Source organism: Lycorma delicatula, chromosome 4 (genome assembly GCF_047948215.1).
Source record: "Lycorma delicatula isolate Av1 chromosome 4, ASM4794821v1, whole genome shotgun sequence".
In the NCBI taxonomy this organism is placed as follows: Eukaryota; Metazoa; Arthropoda; class Insecta; order Hemiptera; family Fulgoridae; genus Lycorma; species Lycorma delicatula.
This window is the reverse complement of record NC_134458.1, coordinates 40159307-40182003: the sequence shown is the minus strand read 5'-3', so window position 1 is coordinate 40182003 and position 22697 is coordinate 40159307. Positions and strand designations below refer to the sequence as shown.

General features: G+C 31.4%; 1 protein-coding gene across 3 annotated transcripts in view; it reads left to right on the top strand.

Annotated features, from left to right (window-relative positions):
* Positions 1-236: 236 nt before the first annotated feature.
* Positions 237-22697, top strand: part of sff (BRSK family serine/threonine-protein kinase sugar-free frosting) — a 276362-nt gene continuing 253901 nt past the window's right edge. For all 3 annotated transcript variants that reach the window (XM_075362769.1, XM_075362768.1, XM_075362771.1), the window contains exon 1: positions 237-766. In XM_075362769.1, coding sequence (XP_075218884.1) covers positions 676-766 — 91 coding nt within the window. In that variant the 5' untranslated portion in view covers positions 237-675. The remainder of the gene's footprint in view (positions 767-22697) is intronic.

Here is a 22697-nt window from a genome sequence, read left to right as displayed (position 1 = left end):
ATTTTTACGTATAAAATTCTTAATACAGTAATTTTATTATTAAAGTTTACAATATAAAACCCAGCAGTCGAGAATATTTTAAAACAGCGGCACATATATATATGTAAGAATTTTATTTAATACTTAATGTTATTAAACTATAAAAAAAGGGATTATTTTTGTGACGAAGGGAAATTTTTGATTCGTTCGTTAGCGGTATCAACGCCTGTCCGATACTGCACTGCATACAGTGAATGCGCACGCGTTGGTCGGAGGGATGCTCCAAAATGGCAGTCGAGCTGGATTATTATTGACTTTTCCGACGGAACGAAATTCTCTTCAACTAGGAGTATTATAAGTACTTGTGGGTGCTTTTGTTATGAGAAAATTATTTAAGTGTTGTATTATTAACTGACGGTAGTTTATCGGTGTTTATTAAAACGTTAAAAAAACGCGAAAATGAAATAAAGTAAAATGCTTGTATTTTTCGTATCGTTGAAATATTCGTGACATTATTATATTTAAGGCGATAATAATAATTACGACAAAATGAAAATCTTGAAATCGAGGTCGTTGCGATCTAATTTAACTATGTTTCAAATTATATCGATTAAATGCTACCGTATATTAATTTTTGATTACCTATTTGTGTGATCTACAACAACAATTTTGGACGGTGCATTTTTCACGCCCAAAATGCAAAAGGAAAATAATACCAGTAACAATGACCAACAGCAATTTGTCGGTCCCTATAGGCTGGAAAAAACTTTAGGAAAAGGCCAAACAGGTAATTTTTGAATATTTTACCATATACTTACAAAATATTTTTATTCATTTTCGGAAAATATAATTTCTTTTAATTAACTGTAAATCGACTAAAAAATATTATTAATTCTGTATCGATCATTTTAAGGTTTTAATTCGACATAATTTGGTTTGATTAAATTAAAAACTATTACAATTATTATAATAATATTACAATGCTGTTATAATTTTTACAAAAGACGAGGTGGTGTTCGTCAAAAAATACTGATAACTTAAAATGCTGATCATATTTATAACAATCTTTGTTGAAACGAAAGAAAGGAAAATATTTTATGAAGTAGATTTAAAAAAAGGAAACGGTATAAGAATCTATGAATTATTTTATTTTAAATTTTATTTAACGATTTAATAATCGATTATACTAAATTAATCGTACTTTTATGAGTTATAACACTTTAATTATATGTTTAGTTAAAAAAAATGCAAAATTTGTTATTAATATTTTTTAACAAATCGGAAAATATAATACTGTTTGTTAGATTGTTATATGTATACGATAATATATTTTTAAAATTATTTGTTTAATTTCTGTTATCATTCAAAGGAGAAACTTCGCATAAATTCGATATTAACGTCTACTGTTATTCATTTTAAAATATATCTTGCCCGCGCGTGTGTTTTATGTTTCAGTGTAAATGTTTACTCCGTTTAATAGCTTATTTTAAAAGGAGCGAGTTTCATTAATGTTATTAGCATCGTAGTAGTGTTTTTCCGCCCCGAGATATCTCCGTTCTGTACAAGTCTTTGTCTTCTCATTGTTAATGTTGGCTTACTACGGGTAGATTTCCGATTATAAATGAACTGTTGTTTAATGTCGGTATTAAGTAATTTTATGGCGCTTGATAATCATCTAATAGTAATTTATATATTAGGTAGGGAAGAAATCGGTCGTATAATTCTTTTAATCATTACCGTTCAGAATTTTGATGATAACGGTATAGAACCAGACCTAATATATAAATTTATGAAATAAACATGTTCTTTAAGTGGTGGAATCGTATTAATTAAATCGGTTAATACATACCGTTTTGATTGCACGTGAAAAAAGTTTCACATGTTTAGCATACGACAAGCCTCATCTTCTTACAATTCCAGCAACATCTTGATCATTCCTTGCCGTAAGAGTTGGTCATATCAAAATTTGTTTCGGACAAAAGTTTTAGGTAATGTTTAGAGGACTAACGACCACTTTAAACCGATTTGATACTGTGCCTGTTAAGGGAGGTATGATTTTTTTGTTTTTTTGAAAAAAAAAACCCATTTTTGGGGGTCCCCTAGGTCAACTGTTGGTGATATCAAAAAACTTTACTTAAACAAGTTTTAGGCCCCTTTACCAAAGAATAGTAAGAACTTTAAACGAATTCGTTATTTTACTTGATAGGAAAGTTATAGCGATATATTTTTTCGAAAAAGCCCCCCCCCCCCATTTTCACCTCCATGGTCCGATTTTGACCATTAACAAACTCGACCGAGATTTTGGGTCGTTATATTTTATGTATCAATTTGAAAGTGATTGGCGCAAAATTACGGCAGTTATCGTGTTCACAAGAAAGTGAAATATATATATAAACTTTGAAATTGACGGTGGTTTTGGGGTCTGGGGATGTGAAACGCGAAGATATGTCGAAATTTTCCGGAAGTCGAATCATTATACCCATTACAATAAGTAACTTTCTTATGAAATCTACCTAATTATCTACATGTTTAAGTTTACACCCCGAAAGTCTGTAAAATGAAACTAGCGATAAATTTTTATGCAATATCTGGAAGTCGCAGGGAAATTGAACAACGTTTAGAGTTACGAAGTGAGCGGTCGGTTTCTTTCCGTTGCCTATTAATGATCCGTGTTAGCCAACCTAAAGTATATATGTCGAAAATGATTTGACCGCGATAACGGTTACCGATAAGCTAGAACCAAAGTCGAGAACAAATGTTCGATAGAAAAATTACAGTTTATTCTTAAATGGTATAAGCTTGAAAGTATTCCAGCTAATTATTATTTAAAAAAAAAGATAATTTAATAACTTTTTATAATAAAAAAAAATCTGCTTTTATCATATATGTGCGTATACGCACATATATGATAAATATATATATATATATATTTTATGAACCAGGTTTTTCGTCGGTTTCCTTCTAGAGTCAAACTGTACATCGTTAATTTCTATATTTTATGTAATTGTAAAATAATGAAATTTACAAAACCTGTCACATCAAGTATTTAATTTACTGTCTTTTCAAAATATTTCATTGTCGATGAATACAATTCACGTCTTAACCGCACAGAGTACGATATAGCTACCGGTTGCTACATCGATGTTTAAGTTAGTCAGTAGATGCAGTAAGAAATCTATTAGAAGAACGTATTCCATTTATAAAAAGTTAACCGATAGACATCCAAGATAGAGCGTGTATAATTTAGGTCGGTATGGACCCTTATATTTCTAGAAAAACGCATCTTAATTAACGGGTTCAAATTAAACATTTTTTATTTTGTGAATATTATAGTTATTCACTTACGGGGTTTGTTATAAATATACCCCGCGATCGGTATTCATAACAAGATGAATAACTATTCACGAAAAATTGGTTACGTACATATTCTTATGCGTATTATAACCTCACTCGCTAAATATCTGGCAATAAAATCGTAAAAATTTTCAGGAATTTTGCTTTTCTATTGAGTAGAAAAGTATTATTATTTTTTTTATTAAAAAAAATAGAAAACCGTTCTAGAAAAATCTGTCGACCTAGTTAAACAAATTTAACTCTGGTATTCTGTCCGAGAGTAATGTAAATCTTAGCTAAAATATTTCCTAAAACAATAATTAGGATTATTCGAACAAATAATAATTAAAAAAAAAAAATAATAATAATTTTGTACTTAAAAATTAATTAAGTACAAAATTAAGTATTTTGTACTTCTGAACAAAATTTAAAAGTATTTTCACCCTCGGAGGTAACACCTCGTTTTAAAAAAAATAAACTATCAAGTCGATACGTCGAACGGTAAAAATTATAGAATTTCTCTGTGTAGCGGTGGGAGGTGTTTTGACCTTTAACTCTTTGATAAGAGTTGAAAACTGTTCGCTCCCTGCGATTATTTCTCGGATAGAAAAACTACGAAAGATTAAATTCGATAAGTTGAAATTTTCATGCTACAATAATAAAAATATTCAAATTTATATTTTTACGAGGCATTTATCAAAACTAATTTATCTTCAGGTTTTAACCGCATATTTCCGATGCTAGTAACGGTATTATTTTTTACAGAGAAAAAAACACATACGAATAAACTTTTATTAAATTCGGCTCTTTTGATGATATAAATTTCCACTATATACCACTTTCTTAATCGGATTCAAAAACAGGTTAAATTGAAACTTTTCCCTTAACGTGATAGCTATTAATCGGTTTAAAGCCTGAGTTTAACCGGTCCTGAGATATAGAAAAACTGGCCGCCGACACGTGTATGTTCACTCGTGCGTTCTCTAAACAATATTTTAATATTTTTGGATCAGGGACTTTAAAAGGTCGAGAACAATTGAAATTTGAAGGTTCATATTTTTACCGATTCGATATGTATATCCTCAAATATAGATCAGAATGTGTTCGTGCGTTTCTTTATACCGATATTCGTTTAGAACTCAAGATTCGCTGAGTCGATCCGAATGATGCTTTTATCTGTATTTATTGAACTTTAAAATATACATTTTACGTGTAAATTTATTCCGTTAACTCCATTATCGGGGGAGAAATACGACTTAAACTTAACCCGTATCGTATTTTATATCATTTTTCACGTAATAAATGATATTTTGATTCATTTACTCGCAATATGATTTCCGCCGATCGAGTTTAGAAAATAAGCTGCATTTTATTTTTTATCTATTCATGTAAACGGGTTAATTGTTTGTTCTCCAGATAGCAGATATTTAAAAGAAAATGTCAAGGTTTCTAAATTATCATAAGTAGCGGAAGATGTAACGCAAATCTGAATTCAAAACCTACAAATTTTACTGGAATTTTTTTTTTTTTTTTTTTTTTGTTCAACCTCCGAGTCCACAGTTAAGCATTACTTCAGAGGATGAGTTGAATGATTTGTAGCGTGTGTGAAAATGCCATGCCTGATCGGGATTCGAACCCGGGACTGGATTAAGAAATTCCAAGTATACACTTAAAGTTTCGTCTGTAAGTCCGTACACTGTAATTTATTTTCACGTTATCTTTGGATTTGATACAAACCGAAATGACACAAACCGTTACTTCAGTTTTAATTTCGATTAGCGTCTGTTTTTATGTTCGCACGGCCTGGTTTAACAACACTCGTCGAAAGGACTTATTTTAACCGTACGTAACATATATAGCCGTTTATTACATTCGAACTAAGAATATTTACCCATCGACCTATAGGTGATAATTACATGTATTAATATTTATCTATCCCTTGAAGAATTATAAATTTTAGGAGTTATTTAAAAAAAACCTTTACAATTTAATAAATAAAAATGGATTTTTAGCTCCGAGAGGAGCTAAAATGATTTTTTGATCCGAAAAGAACAGTGAATGGTTTAGTTTGTAGCGTATATAGTCAAAAAAACTTTTTTTTTTAAATTTGCTCGTCTGTATGTTCTTCTGGCCCAATTCAGAAACGGCAAATCGATTTCAAGTTTAAGTCTATTTTAAGCTAATTTTAAAACTAAGCTATACCACATATTTAATACTTCTCTGTCTGTTTACTAAGTGGAAAGGTGAAATGCGGAAGGTCATATTCTTCTCGGTTGTAATGGAGGTTCTGACATTTTTCCCTCAAAATGAACCTTAGGGAGGAATTTTAGAGAAAAAGACGACTATAAAATTTAAAACAGCCCGGTCTAAAATTTTCTTTTTAAATTTTGAGCAGAGACTTTTAGGGACCGAATCGGCCGTAAATCATAAAAATGAAAGATTATAACATAATGAGTAAACGTCCTTTTAAAAGGTTTTCCCTCTTTTCTACTAGTGATGTTTCATTCATACTGGCATAGCGCATCTTCTCTGCGCAGAGTAACATTTGAAAAAATTTTACGTAAGATTCCTGTATTCACGAAAAAGGTTCTCCGTTCTTTTCTTCAATATCTAGACGGAAATTGTTTCAATTCCTTAATAAATATTTTCCTTAAGTTCATTTATCAAAATAAATCGCTCACAGAAAGGTCTTATGATTTTGATTTCAAGAAACATCGGAGTTAAATAATGTGATATTAAAAATCACTTGCAGCGATTAAGTTTTCACTCGCTACTCTCAACCCAGTGTTTTTAACACTATAGTAAAGGGCATGAATCTGGAAGCTTACCACTTTGTTAACTGAACCTGCTCCAGCTGACATTCTATTACCCTTTAGCGTAACATAAGGTTCGTTGCGGAACCGTCTGTACACTATGCAAAATTGGCACTACTAATAATATTATTATTATTATCATAATTATTATTTTATTCGTACTAATATTAATCATGTCAAGAATTAATATTAAATATTATTATTATTATGTAATTAATATTAATTAATTTTTAATCGATAATGTAGTTATATATCTTATGAAAAAATCTTCTGGTTTTTCAATTAATATTATGCCGGTTCATTGATGAATTAAATGAAGTGTAATTAACTGAAGTTATATAAATTGTATTGTACATCTTCGAAAAATAAAACGCTAAGCTACTGAACGTTTTATAGAAATTCAAATAATACACAAACTTTACAAAAATAAAAATAAATTCAACACTTTAGAAACTAAAGCGGTTGAATGTCATCATACAAATCGTTAAATTCTGAATTTTCCGTGTCGTCACTTTCACTACCACTGTAATCTTCAGTAGAAATTTGAAAAGATTCTGTAGTGGTCAATTATGTGCACTTGTCTAATGTGTTCATCTTAATTTTTTTGTATTTTTGTCGCAATAAGGTTTCCAATGCGATGCGTCCATATCAGAAAATTTACCTTAAGCAGTCCGTTGAACGTCATTAAAGTCAAAAATGACATTATGGCTTCCAACGTATGGTTTTACTTCAGACTAAACCAACCATTTTAATAAGGTTTAAGTCTGGGTGGTCCGGGTTAGTCGTAACATTCATGTCCGTTTTTCTTAGCGTTCATCAAACATAAACGCTTCGTATTTTTCTTTGTTTCTTTTAATTATCTCGTACAGTTGAGTTTACAGTAGATATGAATGGAATACAATAATAACATAACCGGTCCTGCATTTCTTGTTTTCTTTTACTGGATGCGAGTTATTTTTCTTGCGATGTTCTGTGATAAGATGCGTTGTCTAAAAATATTACGGAATTTTCGGGAAGGTTTTTCATTAATTTTCCTTCAGCCCATTTTAAGTAATTATTTGCATTCATAGAGTCGTGGTAGTCGTCAGTTGTTGCATTTCCTTTCCAGGTTAATAACGGGTCCGGAATAAATCCCATTCCACCAGCAATAATCAATCTACTGTTTTTAGAAATTGGAGTTAGAAGTCCTCCCCCTGAAGTATTCCTCCATGATTTCGTTGAAGTATGACATGACAAAATTTCTCATCTTTACCCTTTCGTCAGGTTATACCATCGGCCTGTTTTCGGTTCTGAATTTTTTGATCGCGTTTACGTACTGTATTCGTTTAATCCTTAAGTCATGATCTTCAATAACAAGTTTCCTGTTATTTTCAGTTTCCTCCCGTTTAAAACCCGATTGTCGTTTTATTCTTCTTAGGCTTCTTTTACTTCCTGAGAATACTATTGAATCTTTCAGACGTATCAGCGATTTTGGGACGATGGGCAACTGTTTTTCTTTGAAATGAAACCCGTTTACTGTCCTTCGCACTACGCTCATGTCGAAATCATCGTGGCCTGTTACCGGTTTGTCGCGAATTTCATATATTTTTGGTGTACTGAAGAAGTCTAAGCTTCTGATGGGTTTTATTGTAATTTTTTAATAACTTTTTTCTGTTTCCTTACTCTTTGAACTTGCGATCGTGATATTTTATACGCGGCTGCTGTTCTTTCTTCACACATCTGAATCGGAATAATACGCTTGTCGTCATTTCCCGACTTTCTAAATTTACTTGCTTCTTCTTTCATGAATTCGGACACGTTATCGATTAACTCCCGAGCTTGCCGACTTAATTTTTTACGAGTCACAGGGGATTTAAGTTCATTCATCTTTCTCGCAACTACGATCAAATAAATATTTAATCTACGCTACACTACTGTAAATCAAGAAAAATAAAATGCGGCATTGGATAAACGCACTAAGCAGATGTACAAAAACGACTGAACATTATTATTACGCAAAGCTTTCAACTTATGTATTCTATAAATGGAATAAATATAATACTTGTTTTTATTTTGTATATGATGCTTGCCATCGATGTATGTCTTTAGTCGTTAGTCAGCTAATCAAAACGATTCATTTATTACAATAACTCATAGTTACAAAATTGTTTCATTTAAAATGAAGTGTTGACTTTACATTTATCGGTTTTGTCAACATGTGGATCGTTTGTCATTTTTAATCGCTGGACCATAAATTATCATAATTTAGATTTATAAATACCTATAACATTTTCAAACGATAAGTACAATTGAAATAATTCAAGTTAATTTTATTTTAATCGTAACTAATATTGTAAAATAAATTACTAAATTATACTTAACATCGATTTGGGATAACAATTTATTTGTTAAATAAGATTTACTTACGTTTAACGTAAATTGTAAAACTATTGACATCGAATCACGAAACACCGGTACGAGAAATGCGTGTAGAATCGTTGATATACAATATATTAACTGCTGGATTACATGCTTCAGATCTAATGCCCTATACTATACCGTATGTATAACCACGCGGATATTGCACGTATAACTTTCCAGCTACCTTAACTAAATATTATTTTAGGTAATTAATACTCCGATCCACAGCAACTTGAAACCTGTAACACATAATGAGCTTAGTTTGTCTAGGAAAACCGTACGTGGAACCGTGTCGAATACCTTCCTAAATTCAAAGTAAACGGAATCTACTTGATCTCTTCCATCCACGTCTGGTACAATATAATCGAGCCTTTTAATAAGATCGATGATTTACGTTTCACAAATCAGTGTAGATGTGGTGTAATCTGTTCCTTCAGATAATCAGATGAATATCTGCGGACGATTTTCTCACAGTTCTTGGGGTAATACTAATGGCGCAGATAGATCTATAATCGGTTATCTCATGTAAGGCTAATTTTTTCTCCTGGAGAAAAATCCGTATTTTTCCATATCTTCGGGAATCTTCCAGTACTGAGGTTTTTATTAAAAGCGATATAAAACGTCTCAAGAAGTGTATTTAATTCTGATGATAATTGGGGCGGTGTCATCCTAATCTGTAGATTTTCTGTGCTTTAAGAGTACTAGCAAACATAATATCATTAGCTGTTATAGCGGATACATCCACTACATTATCATCAATTTCAATTGTAACAAGTTTTCATTTATCTCTTTCACTATCACACCGATAAAGAGAACGAAAATATCCACCAAAAATCTGACACATCTGTGGATCATCACTTAATATTCTCTCTCTAGATTTTTGAGAAACAGTCATGCGAATTTTACTTCCCTGTTTTCTTGTATATTTTTCAAGATCTTTTCTTCTTAAAAACCTAAATAAAATTATAAAAAAAACAAGCAAGGAATTTATTAGTAGATGACTTGCCCTTTCTTGTCGGAACATATTTCTTCAACGGTCGGTTGTAATATGCCGGTCAGAGCATACAGGACCCCGGTCGGCTCCTTCAACACTTCTAGATATATAAAAAAAATGAGGCCGCATATCCCCGTACGGTAAAATTATATTTGTCAGTAGTAGCTTCAACAGATATCAAAGTAATAGAAAGGAATGAAAAGATCTGATTCGGCAGAAATAGTATCTTCTAAATTAGATGGACAAATATATATTATGTTCCGATGGGGATTCAAAATTGAAATTTTTCTTGAAAATCAAATATTAAAAACTTTTTTCGTCTTATAAGAAGTTCACATTTTGTTTGCGAGTATAAGCAAGCTTTAATTTAAAGTAATTAGGCGAAGAATTTGTAAAGTAAAAAAGAAGTGCATAATGAACTGACATTTAAAAGGTCGGGCTGTTTTTATGGACACATTGCGTCCGGATCTGTATTGTCTTTTTTTATTACATCTCTGTAGAACAGTAGGGATTACAACCTAGAATACTAACTTTTTTTGCGTTTAATTATTTTCTTTTTACTATATACTAAATATGTTTTGAGAATGAGGCAGAATCGAATAATTTCTGCGCTTAATCGAATCAATTTGATTTCAAATAGTGCCATTTTTCAGGCTGGAGGAAGGAGGAAAAATTTATTAAATAGTTTAAATAATTTGATAAATTAACCGACCAAATAAACTTTTTTATCCAAGAAAATCCAGGTACGAGAGCATTAAGGATTTTTGGATCCATCTTGTAAATATAGGATTGTATAGCATACAAAAAGTTTATATTCAGATCCCCCTTCCCCCAAAAAACTAAAAACCGATTAATAGGTTGAACTGATTCTTAAAAGAATAATATGTAAGAAATAAGAATAATAGGTCATTTAATTACTAAATTGCAATTTAATTTCATCAAGAATAAAGGTATATCTTGAACTCAGTTTCATTTTTACCGTTTGACGACAAGAACTAGACGGATTAAAAAAAGATTGTTTACTATTTGGTACATAGTCGATACAACGACTAAATTTACCGGTTGAGTTCAAGTGTATTTTTTATTTTGTCGATCTAATAATTATATTTTCAATATCGCGTATACAAATTTTCGAAAGTGTTAAAACTTTTTCAGACAAAGTCAAGAAGTAACTATTTTAATTTAGTAGCTTTTATTGTGCGTTAGTAAATAAAAAAATAAAAAGTTACTCGTATAAAAAGAGCGATTTTATACATCGGTTATTCCTTGTATATGAGGTTACGAATCGGTAGCGAACGAGTGCGCTTCCTTCTGTACCGTTTAATTATGTAGGATCACTAAACAGATGAACAACGTGTGTTTATTGTTATGACGTTAACGCAAAACGGGAAAATGTTTTCCGGTCGCTTTACGGTTGTTCCGACGTTTCTTCAGTATCCGTCTCGACCATGAGGTACTTTTGTATCTTGCCGTTAAAACTGGCTGCACACTTTTGAAGTGACTCATTCTGCGCAGAAAATTTTACTAAATAAAGCGTAAACTGCATTTACACCTAAAATCACTGATTCTACAAGAATTGCTGTGCTAATATGTAACCCTAAAAATTCTGTCTGTTGTGCGGTTTCATTCCGCTCGTCAAACACCGTTTTCTAAGGATTCTTTATAAGGATTTGCAGACAGATCCGTATATTAAATTCAAGTTCACATTAAAAGCTGCTAATGAAGTAAACCGGACGATTATTTGTCACCGACTTTCATTATAACAAGGATTAACGATGAGTTAATTTCCAGCGTGTTAACAAGCGATGAAGCACGCATCCTTTTTAAGCATTTTAGAATTTTTAATCCTTCATGTAAGTTTTCAGTCGTCATAAGAGCATTAAATGGTTATCTCTCCCTTAAATTTTGCTCACGAGCGGAGATATATCTTTGATTCGTTTAAGGTTTACGCCATATTTATCTTTCTTGAGATAGGTGTTATCTAGCCGACCTACATAAGTACCTGGTAAAGTACAGTCTGGTGAGGAGGTTTCAGTAGTTAAGACGTTGACAAACTAAATTTACTTTTTCTATTGCGATTGCCTGAAATGAAAATAGTTATTTGTATTCGTTACTCTCGATATAAAAATAGCGGTTAGAAATACTTGTTCTGTATTCCTGTAATACCTGTTCTACGTTCCGTAAGTTTTGCTTATTAATACATAAAATTATAGTTATGATTATTTCTTCAATTTTCATTTATTTATTCTCCTATATAAATATCGTTTTAGATTTTAGGTAAACGTTTTTAAACGGTTTCCAAGCATTTCTTGTTTTCCGAAAAAGCGATAAGTCAAAATTGTCTTGAAACCTACTCAAATGACATGAAATAATAACAAAAAAAAATCGAAGTAGAGGTAGGTTATCGATCATCCAAACTATTGATTTTGTTTTTAGAACGTATACAGTGACGGAAGTAAATTTTGTAGAGATGGTAAAATAAATGTACAACGTTTGCGATTCGCAATTTGTTAGTGGAAATTACTAATATTGAAAAATCAAAAAAAATCAAGAAAATATTATTATCGGAAGGAAGTTCAAAAATGTTAAAAGTATGGTTTTTTTATCAATAAATAAAACTTAATAATTTTTAACAACTTACTTTTACCGAGAAAAAAATTATTCATACGTAATCGTATAATTACATAACCGATACGTAAATTACAATCCTTATAAATAAAATTATAAAATAAATTGATTCCTTATGTTGAAGACATACTTCTAGGTAGAGATGAAGTTCATAATCAAAATAAAAGGGGTAACGTCTGGAAGGAAAAAAAAACTTTAATGAAGAACCATAGAGGTCTAAACGAAAATCCTACGTCCGGTTTCTCCTAAAGTTGCGTTTACGGATACTTGTACATTTAATTAGAATGTTACTTATCGAAGTTTAGTTAGCGTAAACTTATAGACGGGGAATAGTTCTACCAGGGATGTCTGAAGTAGTGTCGGTACGGTGAAGGGGATAGTATACCGAGACAGTACACGTCGTAGGTAACGAGAAGCCGGTCTACGGTCGAGAATCCATTCCCGCAGTGTGCGCTGACCGGACTTTCTAAAATTTGACAAATAACAAAAACCTTTAGGATTACACTATATCTCGGAGCGTGGAAGTATAAAATTATTAATCTTAAAACGTAATAGAATAACTCGTTTGTGGAAACGGGGAAAATTAAACGACCGGTACGATAGAATGCCACAGACAAAATAGACGATAGAACAGACAAAATCGAGATAAAATCGCCAGAATGAACACAGGGTCTAAAGTCATCTAGAAAAACCGAATGGAGACAAAAGGATAATTTAATCAAGGAGGAAAGATGAACCTGCAAAATACCGCAGACACGTAAACTGTAAGAATACGTCGTTAGTCACCGTAAACGTAAAATGTTCGTTTGCTTGGAAAAGATTTACGCGGAAAGAAGAGGGTGAAAATTCCTGTAATATATCGAAGAGAATACATTTTCATTGAGGATTTCGCCCGGCGAAGATCTAGTATAATTTAAATAATATAATTATTAAATTCACTTAATTGTTAATCAATAAAAACATATTTTTCCTGAAGAAGAGATTTTTTTTAGAAGGAATACTAATCTACTTGATAGGACTTTTAATTTGTTTTCTCGTCTTCCATCAAATTACTTTTGAAATACTACGCTTATTATATTTTAAAAATATATATGTAACCTTTAAGAATTTTAACATTATCTAACTGATCAAATACTGAGCAATTCTACGTTCTGCGTACAGTTGTGTGTTTGGCTACAGCTAATGTAGCGTAAATCTTTAACGAAATAGAGATGAATATTTTAAGATTTAAACTATCAAATAGTTAAAAGGAACATTTATACGTTACCGTTCTGTCGCAATCACTGCGTTGTCACAACAAATATCAATATCGCGAGATTAGCGTGCCCATCGTTGAACATGTTCGATGAGTATTTATTGTTGACCGCTGTTCTGTGCTTCGATACCGCTCAAAAAGGCTACTTTATCACTTGTATGTAAAGTGTGCTTTACTTCATTATTTAATATCGAATCGATTAATTTGTCTTTTATGCATTACTTTGATCCGACTGCGACTTAACCTGTACGTCGATTGTAAACAGTTCTCATAGAATATCGATATGGAAAATACGCATAATATTTTAAGTAAAATGTTAATAACAAAATTTTTTAAGGAATTTTAGCGTCCTGTTTCGAGGCCGATGACTACAGAAATACTTAGTTAAAAAGCATAAAGGAAATTCACAGAGGTAATTAATTTCGAGTGAATTCTTTGGGTCTCTTATAATTATATAATACGTTATTTTTCAAGTTTGTAATTTTTACGATTCCACACGTATTTTTTTCATTTCTTAAAACGTATTAGAATAACTCGTTTGTGGAAACGGGGAAAAATTAAACGACCGGTACGATAGAACTCCACAGACAAAATAGACGATAGAACAGACAAAATCGAGATAAAATCGCCAGAATGAACACAGGGTCATAAATAATTAGAATACGAAGGAAAATAATTACGAATACGACTTGCGAACTTACTTTAAAAGTTCCTTTAGTTCCTTTAGTTCGAATATTGCTGATCCTATTCGACTTAGTAAAAATATGTTTTCCCAGTCGCACGATTACTTTTCTTTTTGATTCTGTCGCGTAATTTTGTATTTTTATTCTTATTTAATTCAAATTAAAATGCAGAAATCGATTTATTCTTTACATCATATTTTCCCGTTCCTTTTCACACTCGCATTCTATCTGACCAGAAATTCCAGAGGATGCAAAAGATTTCGCTATTGAGTTTCAGACAGAATGGCATTTTTAACAAGCTACAAAATTTCCTTAACGTATTCGGATTCACAAACTTAATGATTTTGACAAAAAATATTTCTGTAACGAAAAAATTAGGTTAACTTTATTTTTGTCATTTCATATGTCAGGAATGAAACGGAAAGGTGTTTTTTTATGAAGAATTTAGTTTTTGACATTTTTGTAACGTAAAAAAAGTTCCGAATTTTCATCTGAAACGATATTGACAACAGTAGCGGACGATCTTTATTTATGAGGCGCGAAACTGACGGTTCTTTTATAACAGAAGTCAGCTGACCTTAATGGGACCGTGAGGACGTCGATTAGTTTACTGATAAAGCGGAATAATTATCGCGTAAGGAATTGTAAAATAATGAAAAATAAGGTATGTTAGATACGATTTTATTGTTTTAAATTGCGGATTTTCTTAATTATTTTGAAAAATATTATGTTATTAAAAAAAAATTATACATCGTATAAGTAAAATATATGTATATAAAAAAAATAGTATGGTGCTGATTACATTAGGAATAAATGAAATTCTTTTTTCCAATTCTAATTAAATACTCTTACTTATCGTAGAACTGAAAAAAATTCTGCGATAAAGTCGGTTTCAGTTATTTACCTGCAAATAACGGGGGAGCTTCCGCTCTTGATTTTTAAAACCACGCAAAATTTTGAAGAGTTTCCGACTATTGAACGTCATCTCTGCAGCATTCGTTCTGCTGTGGTTATTTTCAAACGTAATCTCAGCGAATCTATCATCTGCTGATAAATTAAAATGGTGTGACTGGCATCGTCTTTGTGATTCTCCTGCGTTAAAATCGGGGATCTTGTAAGTTTACGTAAGTGTCTTGATAATCCTCTTTTTCTTTGACCGATGAAATATTTCCTGCGATCCGTAGAGAAAAGATTCGTGGCCGATCTTTTTCGATTATTTCTGAGAAACGGATGGAAGTATTCCATACTTAAACCTACGGACTAGATCATTACCCCGTTTTAAGAACCGTTTCTTGTTTCTTTTGAAACGCCTTTGTTATAATCCATATCGTAATTTGTACTTTCATCGAAGTTATTTGTGTAAACGTTTTCTGCTGCTATAATCTGTACGAATCGAGTCCTGTCGATCGTCGGTGAATTGTAAGTACTAAAAATGAATAAATAAATATTTTTTCTAGGAATGCCGTCGTTGTGACAGACGTATGCTTCATACATTTTAATAAGAGTAGAATCTCTCACCAAAATGTCAGACGAATCAGAACGTCTGATTATCAGGATTACCATAATATTTTTTTTCATTTTTTATTCGCTCACAAATATTAATGAAACGGTTTTAAAAGAATGTTGAAACCGTAGGTAGCAGTCGAGATAAGAATCTTATGAAAGCAAGCGGATTAGACGATGCCAAATCGTGCAAGGGGAGATTTGATTAAACGTTGAACTTCATATTTTTGTAACTACTACAGTTAGGGTACCTACTCGTAGAGTACGAAACAGCTACCGTAAACTGATAATATATTTTTAAGTTTTGCTTTCAATTATTTATTTTTCGTCAACGGTGTTATGATTCCCTACTAAATGATATTCTCTTTCATTCTTCAGCACCATATGTAGGGCTTCTTAATCGCTAAATTTTGTCGTTTCCCATTTTAAATTCAATTCCATGAAACATTTTTTTCTAATAACTGAAAATATTAAAAAAAACACATCTCCTCCCCCCACACTCTATTAAATTAGATTATTGTATAAATAAATATTCTTAACAAAAATTTGTATTATTTATTTAATAACTATTTCAATTTATTCATAAAAAAAATCAATTTATTATTTTCTGACAGAATTACCCGGGGCGTTTTGTTATTTGTTTTTCTGCATTACTCAAAAAGGAACATTTCTATTGTAGTTCTGAAATACTCTTCATGAGAAAATTAAGTCAACTTGTATATTTTTTTAAAACTTTTCCACTGAAACTTGTAAAAAATACATTCCCATCGATTAAATCGTACAACTTTCCCAGATTCTGGATGGCATTACATCTGAAATTTCAAAAAGATTTTCAATGAATGCTGTTTAAAATTTTTTTTTTTTTACAAAACTATTAAAATGTGTAAGCTGGTTTATAAATGGATATATAAATAAATAAATAAATAAATAAATAAGTAAATGAATATATATATATATATATTCAAATAGCACTTATGTTTTCCCTAAATGATATTAGGGGGTTGCTGTTTGGAGGGTAAAAAAGAATTGAGTACACAATGTTACAATACAGTAAAAAACAGCAGCATTAATGTCAATGAGGAATACTGCGTGAACAACTGAAATTACTCTTATATAAGTAAAAAATTTTGTTAAATGTAATGTTAGATTTTTAAGGGTCTACTAAAGTAATATATTTTTGTGGGATGGTCAATCTGAAAACATTTTAAACATCCGCTGTAGTTGTATTTAAACAGGATAAGTTAAAAAACAACTTAATCTTTATCCGAGTAACTTTCAGTCTATTTTAAGCGTTTTTATAAATTGCGGTCGGGTGTTTAAAGATACCATAATATCAAACTCTCCCGACGGTGGTACCGGTGTACGAATCGGATTTTGAAAGGTATTATGATGAGTTCAAAGATCCTGTGTTATCTAAATTGCTTTTTTTTATAATGTTGCTTTAACGTGTTTCTATACGTTGAGTCGCTCAATGGGTTATCGGATGATCTGTTTATATGTCTGATTTTCTTGTTGATGTTTATGCATGTGCGGCTTGTTTCGATGAGCCGATTTGAGGATATATATTAGTGAAGAGACGTGTGTTTCATGTGTTTTATATATCGGTGCTGAAAACAGCATCCTGTTCGTTTTGTAGAATCTAATGGAGTCTAGCGGTCGAGTTCGTACATCCCCGGTTAAACAAATTTGTTGAATTGCTTATGGGGTTTGTTTTTGTGGTAATGTCCATTTTTATTTGCGGTTCTGTACGCGATCATTTAGCCTGTTTTTTTTTTTTAATTTCTGGGCATTCTTGTGTTATTAATAAAAAAAATGTAATAAATTTGTTATTATTGATCTTTTTCTTGTTTTTATTCCGAAATTTATGTGGAAATTTGTCTACAAGTGTTCTAATCTATCCGTGCGGTTCAGCAAAATATTTTACTTACTACTTGTAGTTCATCCCGGTAATCTTTACGTTAATAGAATGTTGTTTACTTTTTAGAACGGTTCTGAAAGTTTATGTTGTTCGGGATGATAAGAGGAGTCTTGTAGAAGCGTTTCAGTTGTAGTAGGTTTTCTTTAGTTTTTTAATTTGTCTGGGCTAATGTTTTACGGCCGTGGGAATAAGAAGTTAATGTTTTTTTTTTATTCCTTGAAGAAGTTTTTTCGGTCAGTTTTCTTCGGTCGGTGTGAGGTTTTTAAATCACCCGCTCCTCGAACGCATCATCATCGAGAAACATCTTTCAAACCTCGATCCGAAAACCAGTGCCTCATTCGAAGAGACCGTAACATCCAGCAATTTCAATAGAATTTTTTGAAGAAGCTTAAATGGAAGCGCTAAAGTTAATATTAGGCCAATTTTACACATAATTAATTTTTTTTTACAATATTTTCTCTTTAAAAGGTGTATTGTTATTGAAGTTTTAATTTTCTAATTTTTAAAACACAGTGCGTTACAGTACCGAAATTAAAACTACCAAATCGATTTCCTTTGTAGCAAGATCTTACTTACTATTTAGCTTTGAAGGGTCTTGATCGATCACAAACCTTTTCATTAAATAATTACTTCGCCTTGGTACACATTTATCTAAAATGCAACGTTACATTACAGAGTGGCTTTAAAAAGACAGAACGAGTTTTCAGGTTACAAAATGTCAATAACTGTTAGATCACTGTTTGGTGCCGGTAAATATGGGAAACGTGGATCGATTTTTTAGTAAATTAAAATGTCTAACACTTCCTCTAATATATACTTAGAAATTTACAAATATATATCTTGTTTGAAATCGCATCTATTATACAAATAAATTTTATGAAACCGGATAAAAGAGCTATTTTTTATTTACACGATATAATACTTTGGCCGACAAGAAAGGCCCTTTTTTAATTTTATATTTTAAATAAATTCCTAAGCATCTAAAAGATCTTATGACCGATTAATTAAAAAATCCCCTTTTACAGAACAATATCACTCCGTCGACGAACTTTTAAATGATACCAAATAAATAAAGTTGAATATTTTGCGTACACATTAAGCGTTTACTTAAATACATAATAAAATATTTAATGCCCTCAAAATTGAAATTTACTCAGTACCCGCTTTATTTATTTATTATCTTTACTTAGTTTTATCATAATTTGTATAATAATTACATAGAGTTATATTAATATGGATTAAAACCATTTTTTATCGATTAATCTTGAACTCGGTAGTTCTGCTCCGATCAAGGTTATTCCAACGTTTCCCTTGATTCTTCCTGGCACATTGAGCGGTAATTATTTTTTGTTATCTATGTAGTAAACACCGACCGTTTTGACGCGATGAGTATATTTTAGAATAATTTTGTGATAAAACAAGATGCTTATTTATTTTTAAATCCTACTCGGTTTGTCGTTAAAGAAGTTTATAATTTCATATAATCTGCACCGACTACAGTAATCGGTTACATACGTAACTGTATATCTGTTTTATATTCTAAGCCGTCCGATTTTAGCTAAACCGCATCATCGATCGGTAAATCGTAAAAAAAAAAAAAACAACCGGTTATTCCCAAGAGCGGGCCCGAAACAAAATAAATTATTTTATACGAAGACATAGGTAAGATAAAAATTGTGATTAGGATTTACGATTAAATTTATTTATTTATTTCCATTTTTCACTTGAAAAAACAATATAATAGATGGCAGAACAAATCTACTTGTGTAGTTGTAATCGTAAGAAACAAAGCGATCGAATGCAATTAATACTTATTCGTAAATGGATCGTTACAAATAAGTATCACTTATTTGACCGATCTTTACTATAGAAAAGACCATTCTATACCGTTCTGTACCATTCTACGGTTCTAAGACCGTTCTTTTCTATAGAAAGTCTGCCGGTAAAGGAATACCTACGAGTAGGCAGGAGTCAGAATAAATTATAATAATTTGAAATAAAAAAAATTAAAATAACAGTTTATAAGTTTAATCGCGGTAAAGAAACGTTAACAATTATCGATCTCAAATGGAATCGATGAAGCGATTAAAATAAGAAGAGTATTACTCGTCAGAGTTTAGAACGATCAGTTAACGCGCAGGTGGGAACGGATTGAGACCGGGCTTCTTGTTATTTACGATGCCCTGCCGCGTTACGCCGATCACTCTACTGTACTATTAACAATGCTTACACACTGTTTCAGACATCCCGTGTAGAACTACTGCTTATCTATGCAATTACATTTTGTAAACTTTGATGGGTAACAGAAATAATGATTTCGATGCGAATAAAATGAAAATTGAATTAAAACAGCTCTTTAATAAATTAATATTATTATATTGACTGCCATTAATGTTTTTATTTAGTTCCTATGTACAACCTAAAAACGAAATATTTGTTGTGAATTTACCCCAGCACCAATTTATTGGTGCAATTTACCCCAGATGGATCGAATAATTCGGTTTAATGTCGTTTTATCTCAGAGCTATTTCATTATTCGCTGTTTATACGACAATAGGGGTACATTTTTAAACGTTTTTAATATCATTAGAACATTTTTATAAATCTTACACGAATTTGTAGACATAAATGATTTATTAGTCTATACCTCGTGTATCAATAGCATTGTGGGTGCTGTAAACTTGATATTCTTCCCGGTAATTTTTATCGGTAAATAGAAGGGGGAAGTTTAAAAACAACTGTTTACCCCGAACTAATCTAAATTCATCGAATATTTAATCGGCGGGATACAATCTGCTTTGTTCAGAGCTCTTTCTGTTATAGATTTACGGGCGATGACAAGGGATTCTAAAGTAGTTATATAATGCGTCTCCGTAAACCAGCAGTCCTGCCGTTATTAATGAATTGATTTGCGCAGTTTGCGAAGTACAGCGATCTCAATCCGTGAAACGTAAAAAATAATTTAACCTAAGTATACGGTGCCGCTTCCGCGATTTCTTAATAACGTTCAGTAACGTGAAGCCCGAGTTAATCTGCTATCATCGATCGATCCTAAATGCTTGTTTGTAAACATCTACCGTTTCGATTTCCTCACACTTTCACCTCTTATTTAGCGCACCGTTACTGCGATGCTCTTTCATGCGCTAACGTTTAGCGTCACCTTTACTTACCTTTCCGGTTGAAAGAGGCGTATATTTTGTTTTACCTCGGTTTATTGTGTTTTGATGAAATAATTTTTCGATTTTAATAAGATTTTATCGGGTGCCGTGATAGGGCGATAACCGTATCGCTGTTTCGTAAGCAAATAAATATAGTTTCCCTTGTAATTTAATTTTTGGTATGTCGTTAACACATGTTAAAAATAATAGAGAGCCGGACTTCTTTTCATCTTATTTAGATAGTTCATTAAGTGAAGAAAGTTAGCCGACTCTTATTCTTTATCGAACACAGAGACGGTAGTCCCGAACCGTTTTTAATGAAATTCAACGGTTGATCTTACAATTTTTTCACAGTAAAGTACCGAAACGGATCGGTTTTAGATGACCTGACTCGAGTCATATATCGCTCCCGAAACCACTTATAAGAACTAAATCCTATAAATGTTTTCGGGGACTCCACTTTTTCCACGGTTAAACTATTATATTCTTTGATTTACTCGCTCAGGATCGATTGAAAAAAAAATACTAGGTAAAAAGTTAAGTAAATTGTATTTAAAAAAAATTTATTCTACCGGTTTTTCTTCCGACCGCTTAAGGTTTTTGGTCACCTCTTATGTTTCTCATTGTCGTTATAAATCATCGTAATATGTAGTAAAATATGTTAAACTAACTTTAGAATAAATTCGTTAATAAAAAATAGGCAAAATTGATAAAAAACCTTATATACTTTACTAAACGACGACGGAGAAGAAATTTACAAAGTTACGCGTATAACCTTTTTTTAATCCGATTAAAAAGAGAAAAGAGGTTCTAAATTCGATCCACATGTATGATTATTAAAAAAAGATTGATCTTCATGAAGCCTCCAGATTATGAATAAAAAATTTCGTAATAGAAGTCTAAACATTTATTTTATATGATTTTGAATTCAGCGTATAAATAAATAGATATCTTATTTCGAACGTACGTAATAATACATTAATACATATCACTTCAGGGGAGGTAAATAGTTATAGTAAACGCTTCACGGATAAAAAAGGAGGACTAATATGTCTCAAACATTGTGGCTTAGACGGATCAAAAAAATATCTTTGTCAGGACAAGAATATAAATTACATAATTAATTATAAAATAAAAATTGGTTTAGTGATAATTAAAAATAATAAATTTGTGAAATATTTAAAGTAGGTTTGCGACGATAAGTACACAAACTTAATGCGAAAAAAATTATGTCACCGATGGAAATAATTACTGCTATTATTATTATTTGTTTATGTTAAACGAAATTATAGCAAAAACTGTTTCTTTTTTTGTTGATAATATTTAAAAAGTTCTCGGGGTATAATTGTTTCTGTAAAAAAATTCGTACAATTTTTTTCAAATAAATTGGAGAGAGATCTTTCAAATCGATCGGTAATTTATTAAAAATAACAGCCATTTGTTGTAGGCCGAAATATTGTGATATGCGAAACTAGTCGTTCATTTAGTTTGATAATAGTGAATACTGCTAGTTTTTAAGAATACATGACTTTTTTCTTCTTTTTTTTTAGCAAAGGTTGTACAACGATACAGTCAGTATTTTATCAGATACAGAGATCACACTGGTCTAAAAAAAAAAAAAAATAAAAAAAATTTCTTTCTGTTACATGCGTTCAGTAAGATGTGTCTTATTGTACTTTTTTCGTTGATTTCAAATCTTCAAACCAAAACTGAATGGAGGGCAAGGTTTTTTAATAACGTAGGTTTAAAAAACCGATTTTCTAAAGAATTATGTAGCCTATAGTTAATATTATCTTACATAATATCTGCTTTTCATTAATTTTCTCCTGAATTCAGCCTCTGGAGTGTCCCATTTTAGTTTCCAGTAGTAATCGGCAAGCATACTCGAGCTTTATTTTCCGTGGTAGCGTGTTTCCAACATTGATATATCCTGGTGAAAGCGTTCACCGTGCTCATCATTCACATTGTGAAGATTAGGTGGAAAAACGTCCAAATGTAAACGCAACCTGTGTATTTTTAGAAACGTATTGCAT